Below are 23,800 nucleotides of genomic sequence, written 5' to 3' on the forward strand. Positions count from 1 at the left end.
ATAGGGGCAGATAAATGGGAGAGTCAGGTTAGGAGGAGAGCTGTGAGACTTGAGAGCCGGTTTGACACTTTGGAAAGAGATGGCGAGCCTGATAGGGAGAGGCAGTAAGATACAGAGGAGGAGAGCAGCAGAGAAGCAGCCTTGGAGGCAGGAGTGAGAGGAGGTGAGGAGTAAGGAGGAAAGACAGAGGTCGTTGGTAAAACAGAGATGGCAGGAGGAAGTCTGGAAGGAGATGAGGTTGGAGATATAGGGGGTAGAGGATTAGGTGAGGGCTTTATGTGTGAGGGTAAGGGGTTTGCCCTGTACTCTGTCTGGGATAAGGGAGCCAATGAAACTAAGGCAGAAAGGGGTGGCAGATGCAGAGCATCGGGAAAGAAAAAGAAGACGAGTAGCTGCGTTGAGGATAGGTTGGAGTGGTGAGAGTCGGGAGGAAGGAGGTCAGAAAGAGGGAGGTTGCATTAGTCCAGGCGAGAGATGACAAACGAATGGGTGAGGGTCTTGGATGCGTCCAGAGCAAGAAAGGGTCTGATCCTAGAAATGTTAGGAATGTGAAAAAGGGCATGATCGGCAGAGGGATTGAATGTGGGAAGTGAGAGAGAGAGGAGTCAAGGAGAACACCTATGCAGTGGACTTGCGGGACAGATGAAAGGGCAATGTTGTCTACTGATAGAGATGCAGGGAGGTGAGGGATCTCGGGAGGTTGGGAACAAGTTCCGTTGCATGCTGGATTTGTGTGAAAATACTTTACTGGCATACAGTCTGTTTTTGAGCATGCACAAACGCAATTGCATCCCAATTCATGTCCATATGCAAATTACACTCCTGATTGCCTAGGACTTGAAGGATGTAATGAGGACAGGAAGGGGCAGTTGACCATAGACAATGTACAGTAAGGACATTCCAAAGTCGGACGCATGCACATTCACTTGATTCAAGTGAAAGTGATGCGATAGTGATGACTGACACGCATGCATGCCAGGACATGTGTTTGCAAGTAAGAGAACCCATAAATATGCATTTTTTTTACAAAAATGTTTCTTGAGATCCGCTTGTACTTGAATACGGGCGTACGTGCATGCAAGTTACGTCCGTTTTTTTGAAACGCAAGTTGAGGTCGAAGATTAATCAGACCCATTACGTTTAAGCAAGTGTTGGAACATCCAAGAGGAAATAGCAGAAAGGCAGCTGTAGACACAAGAGTGGAGAGAGGGGTTAGGTCACGGGAGAAGATCTGTGTGCCATCGGCATAGAGATGGTATTGAAGGTTGATGAAATCACCAAAGGATAAAGTGTACAGGGAGAAGACGAGGGAGTCATGAACAGAGCCTTGGTGGATGCGAACATCTAGAGAAAGGGGGGGTATGTGGTCTAAGAAGGTTAGCAATGATAGCCAGTGTAGCAGAGTCCAGGGCAGAGGTGAGGGCGCTGTTCTAGAGGGTGGAGAGGGCAGAGAAGCGAGTCCAGTGAGGAGTACAAAGTATGGCAGTCAATGGCATCAAGGCTACTCTTGATGAGCCAGGCGGAAAAGTTATCAAGAATTTGGAGACAGGGCCTGGTGGGCTGTAGAAGACCACCAAGCGAAGGTGAGTGGGGTGAAACAGGCGAATGGTGTGTCATGTTGAAATGCAGAAATGCAAAAAAACAAAAACAAAACACAACTTTTTCAGCTATACCGAAAGTAGCTGAAAAAATTGAGACCCACAGATTGATCCAAAGGTAAAACTTCAGGTCTGGATAATGGTAGGAATTTAGTACCAAAGAACATAATTGAATTTAAGTACACATCATCTTCGTATGGCGGATGCAGTCATGTTGTAAACACAACCTAAACATTTACTAAGAACTAACCTATCTATTCATTTTGTGATGCAACCTATTGAACTGCTGGCTGCATTTTCATGACTATTAGTTCAGACTACAAAATGACCGTCTTCGCTGTGTATAGGCGATTACAGATTTGCATTGTTTGTTGAAAAAGAAAAATATATAAAGCATTTTGCAATGAACTTTCACTTTTCTATCTCATTTCCCACAAGCCAGTGATTAACCGTTTTTATTACATTAAATGTCTACTAATAATGTAAGCCTTCCCATGTCTGACCTCTGGGAGTCATTAAACTGAATATCAAGCTATGATTGCTGGGAAAATAACATTGGAACACTTCTAGAATACAATATTACTGGCTGAGGAAATAAGAAACATGTATTATCTTCCAACTTTTAAACTAGACACAGAATAACTGCGCTCAGAGAAGAATTTAATGACACAATAATTCATTGTGTTAAAACCAACAATGACAATGAATCGATTATTGTAAAAATAAACCCAATTAGGAATTAAAATAAAAAATAGAAAATTAGAGATAAGAAAATATAAAGTAATTTAATAGAAGCAAACCTATATAAAATAAATTCAGAAAAATCCAACTTTGAAACTATTCACAAATGGATAACACTTGTTACAGGAAGAGTTGTGGGAAATGCAAAGCAGTGTATTACAGTGCACCATTCGCCTCCACACGGTGTAGGCAGTCATTTTGTGTTTGAACAAATATATTCATTGGGGTTACAAGGAACTTTTAGGTTTTAGAATGCTATAGTAATGTTATTGGTTACACAACTACTGCCGCCTCTGTAGGTCTATTAGGCAAAGCAGCTTAGGTGCAGTGTAAAATGAACTTATTTCCAACGTGCGCCTAGATTTGTGCCAAGTCCAGTTGGCTTGCAAAGCAAGATGGCGGTGTTTGCTTGCATGGGTTGAGGAAAGAAGTTGGGCTGAGGGTGGGAGTTCCTCACACCAGTTGCATCTGAATCGCACTTCTGGACACACCCAAACAACTAATAAAAAGCTTCACACAGACACAAACAGTCCTGTAATAAAAACAGTCCTGTGTACTCTGACTCATTAATTGAATCCAAGAAAAAACAGAACAGTATTTTTGGCGAAAAACATGAAAAAGTATTTAATAAATGGGCTGGTTCTAAAGTGGTAGCAGGTTGGATTTCTGACACTACTGTAGAGTGCACCTCTGGATATATTTCCTTCTTTCCGTAACTTAAGCAAACTTCTAGTTTATGTCTCCCGAAAGCAGGGTTGGACTAGATGGTGATGGCGGACCACAAAGTACACCGATGCAAAAACTGAAGGCATCCAGAATCATCCGTAAATTACCTCCTCTGTATGCAGGAGAAAAGTGAACGTAAAAATAAAACTTCGTTCCACAAGGAGGGGTGTACTTCTAGTATGTGGCGCACGTGACTTAACAAAAGTGTCCTGGCCTCACTTTAGAACCCATTATTAATCGTCTTCACTTTAAAGACTTGATCAGAAAACTCAAGGCACTACAGAAATGACAGGTTATAAATACTCTGAATACACGTCAGTGAGCGTGTGTGGCAATTGTATTTTATGACCAAGCCTACAGTCAGCCATAGAGCAAAGACTTATGTCATTAATCATTTCAATTAATACATTTAATCTGAAGCAGGAAGCCTTTAAAGCAGAGGTGCTCAAACCAGTCCTCAAGATCTAGCAACAGGTCATGTCAGCATTCTGTCTATAGAAACAGGTGGGCAAGCAGATTAACTCAACTGTGCGTGATTAGAGAAATCCTGAAAACATGAGCTGTTGGTAGCTCTTTAGGACTAAGTTGGAACATCCCTGCTTTAAAGACTATTATATGCAAGAAACTGTTTTGTAACTTTGTCATGGTCACCCACATACCTCCAACTTGTCTGTGCGCACCAGTTTCTGACCAGCAGAGCCACCAGGTACTGTAACAGCTGGATTTCCAGAAACCAGGACAGGTGTATTTGGTAAAAGCTCTGCAGGAACCAAGCCCATTCCTGGAGAGACATGACTCAGGTATGGGCTAAAAGCCATTGATGGACTTGTTGCAAGTGATGGAGTCACAGGGAATGTGGTCTGCGGATAGAAAAAAAGATTGCATAAGTCCATAATCACGCTGCAATGTTTAACCATGGCAAACTCAGTAAAAGTCATGTAAACAACTAACGATTTTTTTTTACCCCCACTGAATATGTTCATGATCACAAATAAAACCTCATCTGAAAAATAATTAAGCAAAGATATTGCCAGGGATAATGCACCAAACCCCTATTATGCCTTGTTATTATCTGAATACAAAGTCAATAATAGCCTGGTATCCTCTGCAAACAAAGTACAGCAGCCCATGTTCAAGTTTTGTTCAGCCTAATGGTTTCACAAAAGGGGTTCCAGTATTTGGGAACCCAAGTCTAGCTCACTGGTACTCCTAGGCACACCAGACCAGACCTTGGGCCACAATTGCCAATCTGGGCCTGGGCACAGAAATGTCTACTGACCATGTGACATCTGAAGTGAAACCTTTTCAACTGCAACACAGAGTAATTGTAGAGATAACATGTGTTTTGCCATTGGCTATCATACCACTTCTTCAGCATAAAATACACTATGTGAGGTCATGCTGGAATCCATCCAGATCACATGAGAATATCTAAATAACCCAGAACCATCATTGGTTATGGGAAACTCAAATAAACCTCCAGCAGAGTATAATGCGGTTTAATATGTAAATAGGTTACACATTGATTTCCCTCTCTTATGCTGTATAGATATACTATAGACTGCATTCACAAGCATTATATTTTTAAGGTAATAATATGGTCTTAAAATTTAAACGGAATTAAGAAATAAAAAAGTATTCAGAAATAAAAAAATATTTGTGAATTCTGCTGAATCTTAACTTCTTGACAAACATTTGATAATAGAATCACACATATATATATTTTAAATAATATTTTGGCATGTTCCCTTTAAAATAATGAGGAGGTCCAAAAGCCACGATACCATAACAAAGAATTATTTTTATCCAAATTGTGGTTTTTTTTGCAAAATGTAAATATCACACTTTCAATGATCTCTTGGTTTTAGGTTACCAAACATTTTGGGACCATTATTTGTTGTATGTTTATTTCCAATTCACGTTGGATCAAATATTGTAAATCAATTGTGTAAAACCATAAAATTTTACCATTACATGTATCCATGTTGTGTATGAGATAAATGCATGTAATATGCATCATGAAAGTATGAGGCCATAGATAGGCATAGCGGGGTGGCAGAATGAATGAGAACTTAGCTGTTAGATTCTTTATAAGAATATAAACAAAATACTGCATTTTAAATGCAGTTTAGTGTATAGTGGATGCTGCCATATTGTTTATCTGAACATTTGTCAATTCACTAGCTATTAGTGACATTATTGAGATACACCATTCAAGCCACTATTTAGCAATCAATCCCCCTCCCAAATGGAATAACTACTGTTTGAGTTGCTGCCATGTTGCCCTGTTAGCATTGGTGACTAGTTGTATTCATTCATAGCAGTCCAGGGAGTTGAGCCCTGAAGAACTGGCCGCTATCTACTGAAGAGGTGGTGAGTATTACAGCAGGTGTCGGGGGATCTAGAAACCACACACAGTCATGCCAATGGAGGGCAGGAATGATCACTACCTCTGGGTGGTATTGTTGATTGTGAGCAAATAAACTGTATACAATTATATTCTGCTGGCAAAAAACACACACATACTAATATATATATATATATATATATATCTCTCAATCTTTTGCTAAATGCATTCAACCATCTTTGTGAAAATATGACATTACAGTCATTTGTAGTTCATAAACATTATTATATTTTTTTTCTTCAAGTTATGTCTATGAATGGAATCCTAAGTGTGGGAAAAAGAGCAAAACTCATTGGGGAACATTTATATAATTGTTCTATAGGGCAGCAATAGGCAACAACTTACACTTCAGGGGCCGCGTGGGTGGTCCTCTAACCCTGAAAAGGGCCGCACCTTACTCTTTACACTCCATATTAATTTAGAACAATATATTTAATCAAAGAAAGAGACATCTATATGTAATAACAGGTCAGCAGGCGTTTTAAACGCGTTACAAGCTATAACAAACAAACCTGACAAAGCAGGAAGGAAGGAACTGTGGGCCAATCACTGCTACAGTGCAACTGTGTAGAAAAGGTGCTATCCATAAGGTGCTATCATTGGTGCTCCCTGCGCTCGGCCAATGACCGTCGCCTCTCCTCCTCTCTGATTACCTCTTCCCACTCCAGAATTCAAGACTTCTCCCGGGCAGCCCCCTTCACTGGAATGACCTCCCTCGCTCTGTCCGTCTCTCTCCCACTCTAAGCTCCTTCAAACGGGCACTAAAAACCCACCTGTTCCTCAAAGCCTACCATCCTTCCACCTAACCCGCTCTCCCCTTCCTGCTCCCGTCCCCTCTTCTCTCCTTTACATCAACTGGCCCCCGTTTGTTCCTGAGTTTTGTTCACCCTCCCTTAAGATGTAAGCTCATTTGAGCAGGGTATATTTGGTATATTTGTTTACTCCTCAGTAATGTTTTACCCTGTACTGTCTTTTGTTTGTGCATTGTACGGCGCTGCGAAACTCTTGTGGCGCCTAACAAATAAAGGATAATAATAATAATAATAATAATAATAATAATAATAATAATAATACATAGCAACTAGACATTTGCTTTCATTTTATATTTTGTACTGGAAAAACGACAGCTGCAATCTGATTGGTTGCTATAGGCACCTCTTCTACACAGCTGCCTGTAGAATGTATTTTCATGCATGAAATCCTTTAAATTCATGTTTGCTTTTCTATCTTTGGTTTCAATAGAAACAAAATTTGTGCACCCTTACATGTGCAAATGCATCTCCCCTGCCTCATGCCTCTGTTTATGTGTATATATCGTTCTTACAAGCGATCACAATACAAGCCAGTAAATTGATATTGGAGCAGACAGTCAGGGGTCGGGTCCTAAACCACTTTAACGTATTTAAACTATACAATTGTCTGACCATGCAGAAAATCTGCTTTCTGCCCTCATCAGGTATAAAAGAATAAACTTCCAGTAAGGCGTGTTTGCCCATTTAAAAAAAAAAAAAACTGTGTGTAGCGCTAAACTATCATTGCATGTGCCCATTGCTTACGGCAAGTGAAGCTCTCAAATGCAAAGTGCAGCTTTACTGGTGCATGTTAAATGAATTCAACAGCTGTTAATTACAGCAACTCTGTACATGTAACTTATCACTTAGTGACATTATCTTAAATTGCCATTCCTTTCCTGGAGCCCTTGCTCAGGGTCTGATGAGCGCTGAGTGCAAGTCTTTAAAAATAATAGACAACTTACAGGCGGGTTTGAGGTTAAGTGGGATCCATGCACATGATTATTCATGATAAATACAACTGCGACAGACAAAACATTTCCATTTCCCTCTCGCATATAAAGCAGTCGGTATTGACTGTCATTCATCTTGCTACACTACAAAAATTACATTTATCATATTTACACCCCAAGATATTTGTGTGGGGGGGGGGGGGGGGCGCACTACATGTTTGCTGTGTTTAAAAGATACAGTCTTGTTATACATCCATGACAGCTGTTCTTTATAACCTACAACGTTAAAACGCTAGCACATCTATAATTCAGAAGTCCTAAATGTAGTGCAGGTTACTTAGTTTTAGTTCAGAAATAGCAACGGTAACTAATCTCCAAGCACAGACGTAATAAAGGTCTACAGAAATGACTGCGCTTGACAGTATTCATGCTTCTTTTTAATAGTAACTGTACAGTACCGCTCTTTAAAATATTTATTTGCATTAAAAACAAGAACATAATACAAGAAGGAAAATGTATCACACTGGCAATAATGAAAATGGTCATAGCAATAATCATTGATTATATAACAAATAGAAAATGCAGCATCTCTGATAATAAAATGAAGAAAAAAAAACGAAAATCGGCTGGCACGGCCGAGTATTAATCTGGTATAAAGCCTTTTAAAAATGTTAAAAGTTTTCTCACAAAATGAAGCAGGGCTATGGTCATAGGGATCAAATACAAATGCTTAGGATTTCCCCATAAGTATGCGGCTTTCATACCGCGGAGTACACAGGATATTGGCAATGCATCTATAAAACTCTCCCACAGTTAGAAAAATGTTCCCATGTTGAATCCATCAATGGGGAACACATGAAACATCGCTTCTTTCAGTTAATGTTGGTGGTGAGTCATGTATCTACATATGCAGAATATGTTTCCTTGCCACAGCGGATGTTGCCAGTTTTTGCTACCTTTGGTCATTTTGCTGATGAGACTATACCCAGGATTGCCCATTGAGAACATAATGGTACATAATTAAGTAGGTGTTCATCGCACACTGTCTTATCTGTGCCCAAAATTATTTCATACTAGGGCAATTCCTCAAACCGTGATAGAGATTGGCTTTATAGTGTATGTCACTTAAGATATATCCAAGAGTCAGAAAGTTTATTCATATAACATCTGTGTGGTGAAAAGTACATAGCTTTGAAAAGATGTGAAACATTTCTTCAATCTAAATATTTATTGACAGAGTAGTAAGTGAATCATCTTAACAATTGATATGTTTCTAAAGTAGGGCAACCATTGTGCTATGACTGGTATTTTAATGGAGTGGTCTACCAAAATTCTAATTCATTGTATACCTCTAGCTGCTTATTTAATGAAGGGGTAACTTAACCATACTGAAACTCCTTATTACCCAGCAAAAGACGACAAGTCTGATAGATATTGAGGTGATGTGTGTGCCTCAACATATGCCATGTCATCATTAATACAGGCATATTTAAAATGGTTTCCAAGAGCTCTTTTTGTACATGTGGGAAGGATGCATAGGTGTCTCATCCATGCAACCAGTCACATACATAACACAACAGGGCCGCATAATAATAATTAAGGACATTTGACAAACTGATGCCTCCATTGTTGTAAGTTCAGTGTTCTCCCAAGAAAATTTTGCCAGCCGGGTGCCATTAAGAAGTAGCCGGGTGGTAGCACTGTAATACTGTACAATAATGTTGGAGGTTATTGCCTACAGCTGCCAGGACTGGTCAGACTGGCGGTCAGTGGTCTAACACACACTGCTGGCTGTAGTGCTCACATAGTAGAGCCTGTTCTAATAGGAGAAACAATGGTTTGTTCTATTATAATAGGATCCTGCTGGGCTCCAAGAGCCGGGTGGTTAGTAAAAACAACCCGATGGAGCACCGGGGAAATAGGTGCTGGGGAGAACGCTAAGTTAACTATACCATTTCTCAGACTTGTTTTGCTAGTAGTTTAATGTCACTGGCAAAAAATCAATGTAAAGACTTTGGTCTCATATAGGAATGTAAGCACCAATTTACGGGAGACAAATCTTATGTTTAACATGCTAGGGGCATGGTCGAAAATGAAAATGTCCCCATTATCTGGAGTTTAGCCTGTGAAACAAGTAGTCAGAGGTTAATATGTAGTCAATAACGAGAAAAAGAACAATGAGCCTGGGAATGAAATATATATGTTTCCTCAGTCTGATTATATAACCTCAGTGGGTCGGAGTTAAAGACTTGTCTTTATGAATGGCATAATTTCCCAAAGATGGATCCAGGGAGCCTTAGTCTTGCCTTATGTATCTAATGTGTCACCTACAGTGTTGAAGTCCCCTCCCGTTAATAGGTTTGGCATCTGTTTGTGAGCCAATAATGGAGATCATTTAGAAAAAATGTTTGGGAATACTGAAAGCATAAATGATTATAAATGTAACTTTCTCCTGCCAACACTACATTTAACACAATGTATTTTCCCCACTGGGTTCAGGATGGTGTCTATTATTATTAGGTATGATAATCATTTGTTAAACAGTGTAACCACACCTTTATGTCAACAAATCAGAGACACACACTCTTCTTAAATTGTCCCTCAAACCCAATTTATCTACTCCTTCCAATGTCTCCCAGAGGTAGACTATATCTGGAGGTGGGGCTTTAACAGGCATTTTCACAATATTGTCTTTTTACTGGAGTATTTAGTTTCATTCCATGAAACAAGAGAAAATGAAGATGTAATGTTTTGTGTTATGGGGTTGTGATTGCATGCTTATCCAATACCTACTTTGTGGTGTGCAAAGGAATGCTGAGCTTCAAAAGGTATAGGGGATCCCCCGTCCCAGCAAGCAGGAGATGCGTCCCTCCTATTCCCTAGGACCATGTCTCGGCCGTGCCAGGCCAGATACTTACAAAATAGAAGAATACAAGTTAGATAAAAACCAAATTTAACAGTCGTCAACTCAAAACAACATTTTTAACTATTTACCACCAGAAATACTACTAGAGGATACTCATGTCTTCATGAGTACACCTTGTGTAACCCAAAAAACACTTAACAGATTTATTTCTGGAAAATGGGAATTATGAGCAAAATTCATAGAAACATGATATAGCTTTACAGGGATCAAATAGCTAGATAAAGTATTACAATACTTTTCTGATTGTCAAAAAGGAATTTGCAAATTGAAGAAAAGTCCCATCTTTTAGGGAGACCATGGTTGAGGAGGCTTGGAACATAAGAACTTCTTATACGCTCCCACTAACAAGTTTCTCTTTTTGCCATATGCAGTTAGCAAAATGTCATAAAATATTCTATTACCAGGTCTATTAGCATTGCTATCTTTTCTAGGCCTAGATGATGAGCTCTATTTTTACAATTTCAATTATATTTTATTTTGTATATGACATATTGTATGTATGGCAGATGTCAAATCTTTGCAGAGGACGTTTAATAGGATTGTGCTCTTAATTGACTCAAGGATGACAACAAAATCTGGCATGGTTTTCAGGATCACCAACTTTATCAGCAAGATATTTCATACACGGATATTCAATAGAGCCTTCTGTGGGTAGTGGACAAGGAACAGAAACACCAATATAAAGTAATTTAATAGGCTGTTGGGCCACCATGTGTAGCTCGTATGTGCCATGGTACGGAGCTTACTAATGACTACAATTGTACTGGAGTATTGTAGAACCAATCCTAAACAAGAATGTCACCTAACTGATGTCTAGTTGATTAATAATAGGAAATACTGTCTCAGGAATCATTCCAGAATATCCAATAAATGGTCAAATGGGTGTCTGAGATGGCCATGACTTCTGGATTCTATTCATGTCCTACTGAAAACCATTGGGTGACCACACCTGCTCTGTGGATGGGGCATTGACATCCTGGAAGATACCCCTCCAGATAATAAAGAAATGCTGCAAAGGGGGTTGAAGAGAATCACCCAATATCAATAAGAAGCAATCGGCATTGACCTGGCCATTTAATGGAATGATAGCACCCAAATCATGCCAGGAAAATATGCCCCACAACACATGCCTGTAAAGTTATTTAGATTGATACCACAGCTGTGATCAGATTTATCACCCATCACCATGTTCTTGAGAAACCTTTGATCATATTAAATCTCTCCACTGCCTGGTTTCATTGCCTGGGCTCTATGCACCACTGAACTTTCATATGTGCATTGCCATGTGTGATGGGTGGTTTATGCACTGCAACCAGGCTATGAGACCCACTCCACAGGTTAAAGTTTGCAGTCAATTAATCTGCAATTGCTCACGTCTTTTGCTTTTTAAATTAATGCATGGATATCAGGGTCGTGATGTGTACCCACTGTTTCCCTGGTTGCTGATTTTTTTCCCCTTCAGCCTCCCTGTGATCCAGAAAGAACCACGGGGGCATCAGGGAACCCCAGGTTTTTCATGGTTTACCAATTTTTAGAATTTATAGTTCCTGCTCATTCACAAATTCAGTGTTTGCGTTACTTGCAATTTTACATTTTTATTTACTTTATGAAATTGAAATAATGAAATACTTATTGCACTTCACTCTTGCACTAACAACAGTTTAGTATTCCTGTTTTGATAACAGGATCACATTGTCAAATTTCAGATATTTACAGTATGAAAAAAATAAAATCGATTTTTGAACCAGCAATCACAAAATAGTATAACTAGCAGATCCCTTATGTGATGTTTCTGCTCTTAAACAATATTAATCTCCACCAACGATCTAGATCAAGACATACTTTTTTAAGCAACATAATGTTCCTGAAACATATTGTTGAAGACTCTGTTCCCGTATTAGTAGTAATAACAGGTGTTCTACAAGCAGCGATGCTGGTGAACCTAATAACGATCTGCAAGAGCCTTTTACCAACTAGAGTTATTAACAAAGTAATTCTGTGTTGACAAGTGCTGAAGAGTGGGCATGGCCTGTATTCCTTCCAAGGACATTTCCTAGCTGTAATTGTCCTGCATTTTAAGTGCTGTGTAACTTACATTCTGGATTAATCAACAGAGTGTTATCTGGGAAATTAAGTTGTTGTGGAGAAACTTTATCCCAATGTTTCGGTGTTTATGTGAAGAATACACACAGATGCCTTTCAATGATCGGACAGTCGCTATATAAATTCACATCAGTCCCTGCCCCATTGGAGCTTACAGTCTAAATTTCTTAACATACACACACAGACAGCACAGACAGACAGACAGACAGACAGACAGAGAGACTAGGTTCAATTTTGATGGCAGCCAATTAACCTACTAGTATGTTTTTGGAGTGTGGGCGGAAACCGGAGCACCCGGAGGAAACCCACGCAAACACGGGGAGAACATACAAACTCCACACAGATAAGGCCATGGTCGGGAATTGAACTCATGACCCCAGCGCTGTGAGGCAGGTGTGCTAACCACTTAGCCACCATGCTGCCCATAACTAACCTATGCATTTTCCAGGCAGCTCTGATCCTGTCTATCTCAATGGAGCAGTGTAAAATACAATATATACACAGTGTTCTCCCCAGCACTTATTTTTGCTCCACCCGGCTGTTTTTACTTGCCACCCGGCTCATGGAGCCCAGCAGGGTCCTATTATAATAGGACAAACCATTGTTTCTCCTATTAGAACAGGCTCTATGTAAGTACTATAGTCAGCAGTGTGTGTTAGACCAGTCCTGGCAGGTATGGGCAATAATCTTCAACTTTTTTCATTATTATTGCAAAGTATTAAACTGCCCCCATCCAGCTACTTCTTAATGCCACCCGGCTGGCAAACTTTTCTGGGGAGAGCACTGTATAGAGTAAGTCACACTGATAGTTTTATGATTTATTAAACCTGGCTCAGACATTTAATAACTGGCTAAGGGCACTGATGCTTCAGTATAGGTGCATCCATTAGTTACTATCTACTCTTAAGCATGTATACAATTGTTAGGAGAAGTCCACCTTTTGTGGTCTATAGGTATTCAACCTAAGTGGGCCATGAAGGATCCTCTGTCAAATGAAGCCCCTGCTTAACATCTATAGTTTAGTTATCTCAGATTCAACTTTATCTGCACTCTTTATAGAGGACGACCACCACATCTGCACCATGTGCCTGGTGCCACTGACTTTCAAAAGTCCTGTTTTAGAGGCAAACTGCACGGTTATGAAACCTAAACAAATAGTTTCCATTACCTATTTGTCTTTAAATGGAGCCTAGGAAAGGACACAATTTCACTCCCCTTAACTGCTGAAAATCCAGTGTAGGGATAAAGAATTTGGGTTCTGTATTATCTACACAGGGGTACTGTGCTGATCCAGCAGTGTAGCCCTGCCTTCTCCGTATCACAGTGCTGGCTTGTACCAGTGCTTCACTAGCTGTCCCCTGTACATGAACGAGCACTTATCATGCACCGAGGCCTGGCCACGCTAGAACGTTCTGTGTCTGATGAATTGTCAGGAGAGTAAGGAATGCCTACAAGGCACGATTTGTAGTCTAACACAGAAACAGGAAGAACAGAAAGCAGCTGAAAAATAAAGCTGTGATTGAAGTATCCACCTGCACGAGTGAAGTGAATGTATGCCTATGATATATATATATCTATCTATCTATCTATATATATCTATATATATCTCAATTATACTTGCCTACTTTTTAAATCTGTCACATTATCTTTTTAGATCACGTGACAGAGGGTAGGAGGGGGCGTGACAACTTTGTTGCGTCACTGTAGCCCCGCCCCACTATAAAATACAGAAATTCAAGGTATTGAATAGCAGGGGCAGGGCTTAATGACGCGATTAAGCAGGGTCCAGGAGGTTTGCCTACTCTTCCGCAAAATTCTGCGAGGTAGGCAAGTGTGATTATATATATATATTTTATGTTTCTGACTGTTCCCTGGGGGTGTGGTTAACAATGCAGTGCAGTGTCCTGCACTGTGAACCAAACCCATCAAATGTAATCAGTTTTTTCCCCACAGTTAGTAAACACTACACTGATAAGCCTGAAATATATCACCTTTTTTCCCCCAAAGTCAGACAATCTAGAAACTGTTTCCACATTAAAAAGTATGAACAATATTTGTGACAAAGTGGCCATTGATCATTGCCTAGTTTAGCAGTTGGGGGACAGAAAGCTTCAGCAGCCACTACAAGAAGGTAAAAGAACACAGCATATGGCAGAAATATAAGGGATACAAAGAACAACACATGCAGGTAGATTTTTTTTGGCATGCTTATCCTCAAGTCTATGTATATTGGCAGGGACGTTCACTGGAGAAATCCAGGTGTCTAGAAAATCCAGGTTTAAAGTTATTCCTAGTTGGCCATTATGAAATGATATGAAGAATACATATGTAACTTTGAAAAGTTTTGTTCAAATAAAACAATGTTCATAAACTAAATCAATATGCCCTATATTAGCAATAAAACTAAAGCAACACTAAAAAATAGAACAATGATATAATAAACAAGTTAATATAAGTCTACAGGGAATAAAGTTCATGTATAAAATTATTATAAATGTATGATGGTTGATGAAGATGGGTACTGTTATTTCAGTACTTCTCCTCAATAACCTCCCCAAGAATCCATTATTTGGAATTTCTTTTAACCTGTGTCATGAAAAACTCTAAGCAAAATCAAAATGTAAAGACGCGTCTTTGTACTTATTTCTAATGACTAACGTCCTTTAAAAGACAAAAACGATGGCAAAGGACACAGTAACCAGTAGGTGAATCTGCTGCATAGACAAGTTACTTACAATTGGCTGTAGCTGAGTGCCGGGGAGCATGAACTGCATCTGCTGTGCGAGCATTGCAGCAGCTGTCTTCTGCTGTATAAGGTTATTTCGTCCATTGATTTCTAGCTGGGTTTTTAAGTGCGGCGGAGGGTGCAGATATTTACAGTTTTCTCTCGTACACCGACCCTAAGGAGCGACAGGGAGAAAGTGCGGTTAGCTCACAGTATGTGCGTGATCAGAGTTACAACATCGTAAAACTATGGGCATACTGAGAAACCTATAAGACAAATGCTATAATCTTCAAATTTACAGATGTTACACAAAGAGAACAAAGAGATGCGTTTGACCCACAATATCCAGCGTTCATGATATCCGTGAAGTGTGTGCCAGCAGCATATGGTCATTATACATATACAATTTCTTACTTGCAAAGAAAGGATCCATTGTTATTCAGTGTACATCCTGCATGTAGTTTAATCATGATATTATATCAAGTACAACAAATAAATAATACAATAATAAAGTACACCTACAGAACATATGCTCATACTTATTTATTTTACTTACTTATTTTTTGTGCAATTCTTGTCACTCAATTATGCTAGTAGGCAGTGGTCAATAATACACTGGTTTTATACACTGAAACACATACATTTAATAGTGCTCTTTGCAGTACCAGATTAAAAAAATAAAAAAATTATATATATATATATATATATATATATATATATATATATATATATATATATATATATATATATATATATATATATATATATATATATATATATATTTTATCTCCAGCAGAAACTGGCCATCCTGGTCAGGTCCAGATTTGCTAGAAGACCTCATAAGTTTCGACGGAAAATTGAAAAGGCTGCAGTCCACGCCTCATTTGTGTCTTGTGTATGTCCGATCATTGTAATTAGTGGCTGAACATGTTTCTTTTATACACTTATATGTTCGGGCAGAGGCAGGTTGAGAAAAATTTGGCCAGACGGATATTTATCAGTCAGGTTCATGGTGTTTTTAAAGGAGCACTCTCCGTTAACTGTAAACTTAAATAGCGTATGACTTATCATTACCCAAGCCCTGGGAACTGCATACTAAGTTTTTTCCAGCTGCAGCTTTGCTGTGCTTTTGCCAGTGTTGCACACAGGAAAGTAAGGAGACTGACATAGGACATTAATAGTAAACCATCAATAAGTCGCTCGGTCCATCCAAAACCGAACATAGGTAGTGGGGAGGACTGGTGAAGGGGGACTTTCTGAAAACATGGGCCCAATAAATAGGACAATATAACCATATGTTAGAGGCACAGAGTGCTGTATTAATGGAGGCTTGAGGGAGAGAACAGCAAAAAAATAAATAAAAAAAGGTAAGTCTGATCCTGGCTATTGAATGTGTCCGGTATTTCAAGTATGCAACAAACCAAGGCCTTGCATACTAAAGTAATTGCTATTGTATTGGTTTAATGTGCCTGTTTTTGTAGCAGAAAGGGTGATATTAGGAAATTCAAAAAGGACAGCACACAGATAAATATAAGTTGAACAATCAAAAAATACAAAATGAACTATAGGTCATGGAGAACGAATATGGAAAACCTTGTGCGCAGGAAAAGGTGATGTTGCCTGTTGCAAGTGCAACCAATTATATTGTAACTGGTCTGTTACTAGTACAGCCTACAAATGAGCGCTAAGGTCTTGTTGGTCGGCCTAGTGCAGTTCCTTTTGAGCTTGACAAGTGCAATAGGATCATCGAGGGAGGCTGCTATCTGAACACCTCGTATGGGAAACTATTCTGTCTTTAAACCGTGCTCCTTGTGAGCATACTTGTCTACTCTCCCTATCATCACTATCATCATTTATTTATATAGCGCCACTAATTTCGCAGCGCTGTACAGAGAACTCACTCACATCAGTCCCTGCCCCATTGGAGCTTACAGTCTAAATTTCCTAACACACACACAGACAGACACACTAGGGTCAATTTGAAAGCAGCCAATTAACCTACTAGTATGTTTTTGGAGTGTGGGAGGAAACCGGAGCACCCGGTGGAAACCCACGCAAACACGGGGAGAACATACAAACTACTCACAGATAAGGCCATGGTCAGGCATTGAACTCATGACCCCAGTGCTGTAAGGCAGAATTGCTAACCACTACGCCACCGTGCTGCTCCTAGACACGTCTTACAGTGTGTCTGGAAGTAGGTGAGCAGAATGTGTAGTGAGCTCCCTATAGTAACAAAACGATAGAATAGAATAGAATATGACAAAGTACATACTTGATGCTTCATGGGTAGATTGACCCACTTCCTCAGGAGCAATACTCATGTATAAACTTCTGGTTTCAGGCCATTCTATGTCATTTCTTTGTGTCATGATCCCTCAATGTACAGTGCTGCATAATAGGACGGAGCTTTATAAATAAAGCATAATACTAATGAGTAAAAAGTATGGACTTGTATAGCTACTAGAAGGGGTATGAAACAAAGTACAAAAAATGCGTGTGGAGCAGTTGAATTGGGAAACCGTGCTCGGTGTGTGTTAGATTGGATTTGAAGGAGTTGTGATTTAAATAATGGTGACAGTTTCTCACAGTGTGTTCATGTCACATAATAGAAGGAGTTGAGAAACTGCCTCTCTTTCTTGGGTTTAAAGTCAGATTTGCGTCTATAAGGACAAGAAATACCAGGACATAAAATGATGTATAAGGGTTTCAATTTCTCTATCGGAACTATCAGCCCATAAGACTGATTCTCACGTGGAATCAGCACTAAAGGACAGAGTTCTGTGTAATGATGGGTGTCGCATGTGATGTTTCTAGTTTTAATTGTTGTTTGGTACAGTATCCTTTTAGACAGCTGTTGGTTAAACTGATTGAGATCCACAAGGAGATTGAAAAGGTTGGGTGGAGCAGTGGGTGCAAATAATAATGCTTCGCTGTGGACTCTAATTTATGCAGAACTCACTAATGAGAAAGATGTTAAATATACAGCACATTTACTGGATTCGTTTAAAGACTACTGTCTGGGATATATTTTCCCTCCTCCTCTTTTTCTAAACTTGTGTTGAGATTGCCTGCTTTCCTGGGTATTTGCAGGCTTACTATAGATGTCACGTGCCTTTTTATTTGTGATTTCCATAAAAGAGCTTTAAGGGTCTATTTAGCAATAGTTTTGCATTTAAGGCTTCTCCCTATTTACCAAAGCACCCAGCCAGTGAAGACTATCGCCATTGCAGGATGGTAATGGCAGATGCTTCCCACAAGATAATAGGATTTATTAATTAAAGAAGCAATTTTTTTTTCCTTTTTTTAAAAAAAGTATTATATTTTTCTTTTATTTATATTTTTTTTAAAAACTTTATTTATTTTTATTTTTTGAAGAATCTAGAACTGGAAGTCTAAGGTAGCTGATGCATGCTCAGAAGGGGTGGGGTTGGGTTTTTCCGGCTCTAAGAATGCTGACAAAACTTTCAGCAATGTAAAAATTGCAATTAGCATAAGAGCAACAAGCAGTAAATACGGGACTTACCATGTAACTGACTTCCAACATTCCCCCCCACGCTTAATTGCCGCCAGATGTAAAATGCGACTTTGTTAAATGTCTCCAGCAAGAAATGACGCCAGTTATGATGGCCAGAGTGAGATTGCCAGTTTTAAAGCGGCAATGGGCGGACCCGCCGCCTGTATAATGTAATCCAGGCAGGGGGTACGCCAATTGCCTCTTTAAAACCGGCAATCTCACACTGCCATTGTAACAGATGTCATTTCTTGCTGGAGACATTTAACAAAGTGGCATTTTACATCTGGCGCAAATTATGCATGGGGTGAATGTTGGATGTCAATTATACGCCAAGTCTGTATTTATGGCTTGTCAGCTTTATAATAATAACAATTTTGACGTCGCTGAAAGTTTTGTCAGCATTCTTAAAGCCGAATGACTACCATCGCTCAGAAGGTCCCTGCACTGGACTGGTGAACAGTAAGACTCTTCTGTCAGCCAGTATCACCTCTGTTCTATTGGGGACCCCGATATGTTCTCTGTTCATGACTTCCCACCAGCCTCTATTCCATCCTCACATTATCACACAGCGTTGTACACGGTTACAATTACTGCATCCCACAAGATCAGCACGCTCAACTCCTGCTGCTATAAACCTTTTCTGAACTGGTTGGCTATAGATTGTTCTATCCAAGCCCACTTCAACACTGAGAAATACCCAGGTGAGCAGGAGATAATGATTGAACACATTAATGTGCTCACACCCTAGCCAAATACATCTTTACAAAACTCTGATTCCAAGCACATAACTAAACACATCCGAGACTGGGGAACTAGCAGGCGGTGGCACTGTTTAAATTGTTTGAAAGATCAGGAGACCCCACATGAAAAGCTACAGTAGTAAAGAAAAATAATGCAACCATATTTCAGTACTCCTGAGAAACCTGGAATTCAACAGCATCCATACAAATGTAAAAACAGCTGGAATAAAAAGATAATTTTCCATAATTCTTCCAAATTTATTGTCATGTATGTTATTGCTATGTAATTTGAGGGTGGGGGGGGCATGTTTCTTAAATACAAAACCAGCTGCATGATATAAGACAGATGAGGGAAGGGTCAAATTTCATTAAAATTCGGAGACAAAATCTTCCTCCTACTGCCAAGTCTCCAAATATATAAGAATATTAAATTGCAGGATCCAGCCTGGCATTAATTTAATAATGCCTAAATGGATGTTACCATCATTATTTAACACTCAGACACTAGCACAGAGGAAACATGAAATGACAGGCTTCCTACAGTCAATATACACTGCTTAATTATAGGCTGTGCTAGTTTTATGTTCCAGAAATAAAATAATTCTCAATGAATGCCACAAAATACAGCTTTCAACTCGTCTGCCCCTCCCTAGCACCAGCTCTTGGCTGTGTCTTTTCCTAAGCTGATGAGTTCAATGCAATAATTGGTTGGCATCTGATGTTGGCCTGGATGGAGAATTCAGCACTTGGGCACACAATGGCACTTCTGTGTTATATGTCCTGAAAAAGCAATAGGAGGAACAATTGCGTAACCCCAGAGACATCCAAATCCTTCTACTTTATACTACTTCAGTGATACAACATAACATTATCATTCATTAATAAGAGAACATAATGACCATACATTTGATGGATACACTTAGATAAGGAACGTAGGCAGACTAGATAAACCAAGGCTGTCCATTTTCAAAAGGAATATAAAATATTTGACCAGGATTTAAAATGCCATAGCAAATTTGACTTAAGTACAGTTGGTTATCCATTCCTGATACAGACATAGCGGTCACTATTGAATTAATGTAACTAGCCCACTGGAGCTGCTTTCAGATTCAGAAGAAACCCAGCGGCCACACCACCAAGGTCTTTGGGTTTCCTCCGGGTGCTCTGGTTTCCTTCCACACTCCAAAAACATACTGGTAGGTTAATTGGCTGCAATTAAGTTGCCCTTAGTCTCTCTCGGTCTGTGTGTATATGTTTGGGGATTTAGATTGCAAGCTCAATGGGGCAGGGACTGATGTGAATGAGTTCTCTGTACAGCGCTGATGAATTAGTGGTGCTATATAAATAAATAGATGATTATGATAATGTAGCAGAAGCTCTAGTTCAGGCCTTGCCAACCTGTGGCTCTCCAGGTGTTGTATAACTACAAGTCCCAACATATTTTCCCAGCTATCGGCTGGCTATCTGCTATCAAAACATGAAGGGGGCTTGCAGTTTCACAACACCTGGAGAGCCACAGGTTGTCCAGGCCTGCACTAGGTCTTAAGACTTAAATCAGGAACATCTAGTTAGAGTTTGTATTTACACGCTCCAATATAAGCTTTGATAACTCTAACATGATCACTTTCACCCTACACAAAATGCTCTGCTGCTGAACTTCCCACTTATTTTCCTATTGCCGTTACCTGGGCTGAATTAGTTAATTGATAAGTAGTTGTCAAACATCACATAATAAATTCAGCATAGAATACGGGAACAGAATGTTGTACATGGAAAGGATTATGTTGGTGGGTTTGCAGAGACTGGTATATGATGTTAAGATACAAGCTAATACACAAGCTAAAGAAAACAGTTCTATAACTGTAGATAATATTAAAACACAAACTTAAAAATAGATATACCAAACCTCTAAGGCTACAGGCTTCTGACCAACACCTATGCTTACCTTCCTATTCCACAGTAATGGCAAGATGAAGAAAGACTCTAAAACAGCATTTTAATTATATCAACTATAATTCACAAGTGAAATCAATATATGCAAAACATATCCAATAAAGCAGAAACCCATGAGGAAGACGGTGACTGGAAGATATCTGCTGAATGACTACACTTTATAATAACTGACAAGCTCTGTGCAGAGAATATCAGCAAAACTAGAACTGCTGAACATAAACATCACCCAGAAGCATACAAATCCAAAGGCAGGTTTCTGATAAGAACAACAAAACACAACATTCTCAAATCAACAACAGAACACAATTGTGAGAGCAGTGTGGCAAACAGCATTGCATTGTGTGATCTCAAGGTCACAGTTTTCCGTCAAGTCCCACCCAGCCTCTTCCCTTCTAACTTATTGCTTTTTCTGTTGAAATACAAAAGATTGTTCTATTTAACTTATCAATGTACACAAAAATTGAACACAGGTCTAATATTTCAGCTATATGTCATGCTTATTTCATTATATCCATCCTTGTCATCCTTTCCTTCCTCCCCTCTGGCAGATCCCAGAGGGGAGGTCAGGTGGCAAGTGTGGGAGGGGGCGTGGTAATGCCTTTTCGTCACTGTAGCACCGTCCCATCACCATTCACATTGGGGGCAGGGATTTAATGAAAAGTGCATGAATAAAAGAATGCATGGTTACTCATGGACTCGTTCCCACCGCTACAATGTCAAATTTTACTGCTATGTCTTTACTGCGTTCTACCAGTAGAATAGACTCATTTTCCAGTAAAAAAACACAGCTGAAGACTGCTGCAAATCTGGTCCCATAGATAGCCATTAAATGTTGTTGGAGAAGGTCACACCAGTGATTATCCTGTAGAGATCTACTAGTAGTTGCTGAACACAGCAAATTTGCTCAACAGATAAAACACATTGTTGCCTACTCTTCGTTAAAGTCAGGGAGACTCCCGAAATTCTGGGAGTCCTCCAAGACTCCCGGGAGAGCAGGGCAACCTCCCGGGTCCTGGACACACATAATTAAATGTGGGTGTGGGACTTACAACGCAAATCGTGCACCATTGTGGCCCCCATAAAAGGCTAGAACTAAAGATGTGTACTTAGGGGAAGATTCCATACCTATATCTCCTCTTGTAAAATGAAATCTAATTTATGCTAATGTCCAGGTATTATTCATTCTGCACAAAACGCCCTGATTAACCAATGTCTAACCAGCTTCATCTGTCTTTTGGAGTAAGATTTAACTCCTTCTACAGTCAATGTAATATTGCTGCACTAATCCACGCCTGTGTCTATTAAAATGAATAAATATATGCGCCAGTGCAAAAACTGACATCACAATCAGGAAGGCCGATTTTTGACATGCAACTTAGTTTTCCACATGCAGAAATAACCCATCACCTTATAGACATTTCTATTAGACTTCTCTGTAAAACACATGACTAATCACAATTTTACATCTTTACTGCTTTAATAAATATTACAAACCAGACAAATTCTTTCACAAGTGCTGGGGAAAGGTTACTTTTCTGTTTGATAAGTAAGCTAATTGACTTGAGCCTGACGTTTTAACTTGCACCTTCCTATATTTCTCGGACACTGGGGGATAGATTTACTAAGCCTTCTAAAAAGGAAAAAAAGTGTACATTCTATAAAATAATGGCTACAATTGGATTGGTTGCTATGGGCAACACCTCCGCTTTTCCTTTTAGTAGGCTTAGTAAATCTACCCCTAGGACTCTAGCCTGCACCTTGTCTAAAAGTGAAATGAATGAAACAGCTGCATTTTTCAAGGTTTGTACATGATGTTAGAGCAGATGGCCTGCTTACACTGCAAGTTATAATTAGATAGACTATTAGTGCTAATAAGGTCATAAGGAGTTTAATATATATGCTCGCTGTCTGTGAGGGATACAGGCAAAGAATATTTCTGCATGATAAATGTCAAGGAAAAACTATGAACTGCGCCCTGGAATCACTGATATAAACTAAAGTCAAATAATACCCAAGTTACAATTTTAAGGAACGTGGGGATCTTTTTTTAGCAAATGTACGTTGAATTGTCAACACATTGTGTTAAAGTTTGTGCAACAAATCAGAAATTTCTGTATATGATACATTAGTATGATACATTAGTATGCTTTCAACAAAATCCAACTCATCAAAACACAAGCGGCGCCATTAGAGGTCCTTCGTTCTGGTACATCATTCGCTCGCTTTATTTGCACACTGTGGCTGATGGCATTAAAAGCAAAATTGAATAAGCAACATTGTTGTATCGTATTGTTGTTTGTAAGGCAGGCATGGGAACAGTAGCTGACAGCGAGCGCCAATTTGGAGTATTTCTAGGTAAGCTAGTCTCAATTTAAAAACTAATGAATCTATGACCTAACATAAGGACTCATTGTTTAGAGTTAGGTACACTCTGTTAGCAGGAGCGGCTTGACCATATTACCTACTCTCCCAGAATGCCCACGTTCGGCCCTAATTTTGGGGGGGTCCTCCTGGACGATCAGGCACCCTCCTGGATCCTCGGCGGAGGCAAGCTTAATGACATGATTCACCACATTGCACATGTCAATTTATGCATTTAATTCGACTTTAAAACCAAACA

At 39.4% G+C, this 23,800-nt stretch overlaps 1 protein-coding gene across 3 annotated transcripts in view; it reads right to left on the reverse strand.

The window, feature by feature from the left end:
- MBNL3 (muscleblind like splicing regulator 3) overlaps positions 1-23,800 on the reverse strand; it is a 113,480-nt gene that overhangs the window by 25,778 nt on the left and 63,902 nt on the right. For 2 of the 3 annotated variants that reach the window (XM_075187249.1, XM_075187247.1), the window contains exons 3-5: positions 14,981-15,145; positions 10,010-10,129; positions 3,725-3,925 (exon numbers count right to left, since the gene is read on the reverse strand). In XM_075187249.1, coding sequence (XP_075043350.1) covers positions 3,725-3,925; positions 10,010-10,129; positions 14,981-15,145 — 486 coding nt within the window. The remainder of the gene's footprint in view (positions 1-3,724; positions 3,926-10,009; positions 10,130-14,980; positions 15,146-23,800) is intronic. The other variant, XM_075187250.1, reaches the window with a different exon arrangement.

Source organism: Mixophyes fleayi, chromosome 9, assembly GCF_038048845.1.
Source record: "Mixophyes fleayi isolate aMixFle1 chromosome 9, aMixFle1.hap1, whole genome shotgun sequence".
Lineage (NCBI taxonomy): Eukaryota > Metazoa > Chordata > Amphibia > Anura > Limnodynastidae > Mixophyes > Mixophyes fleayi.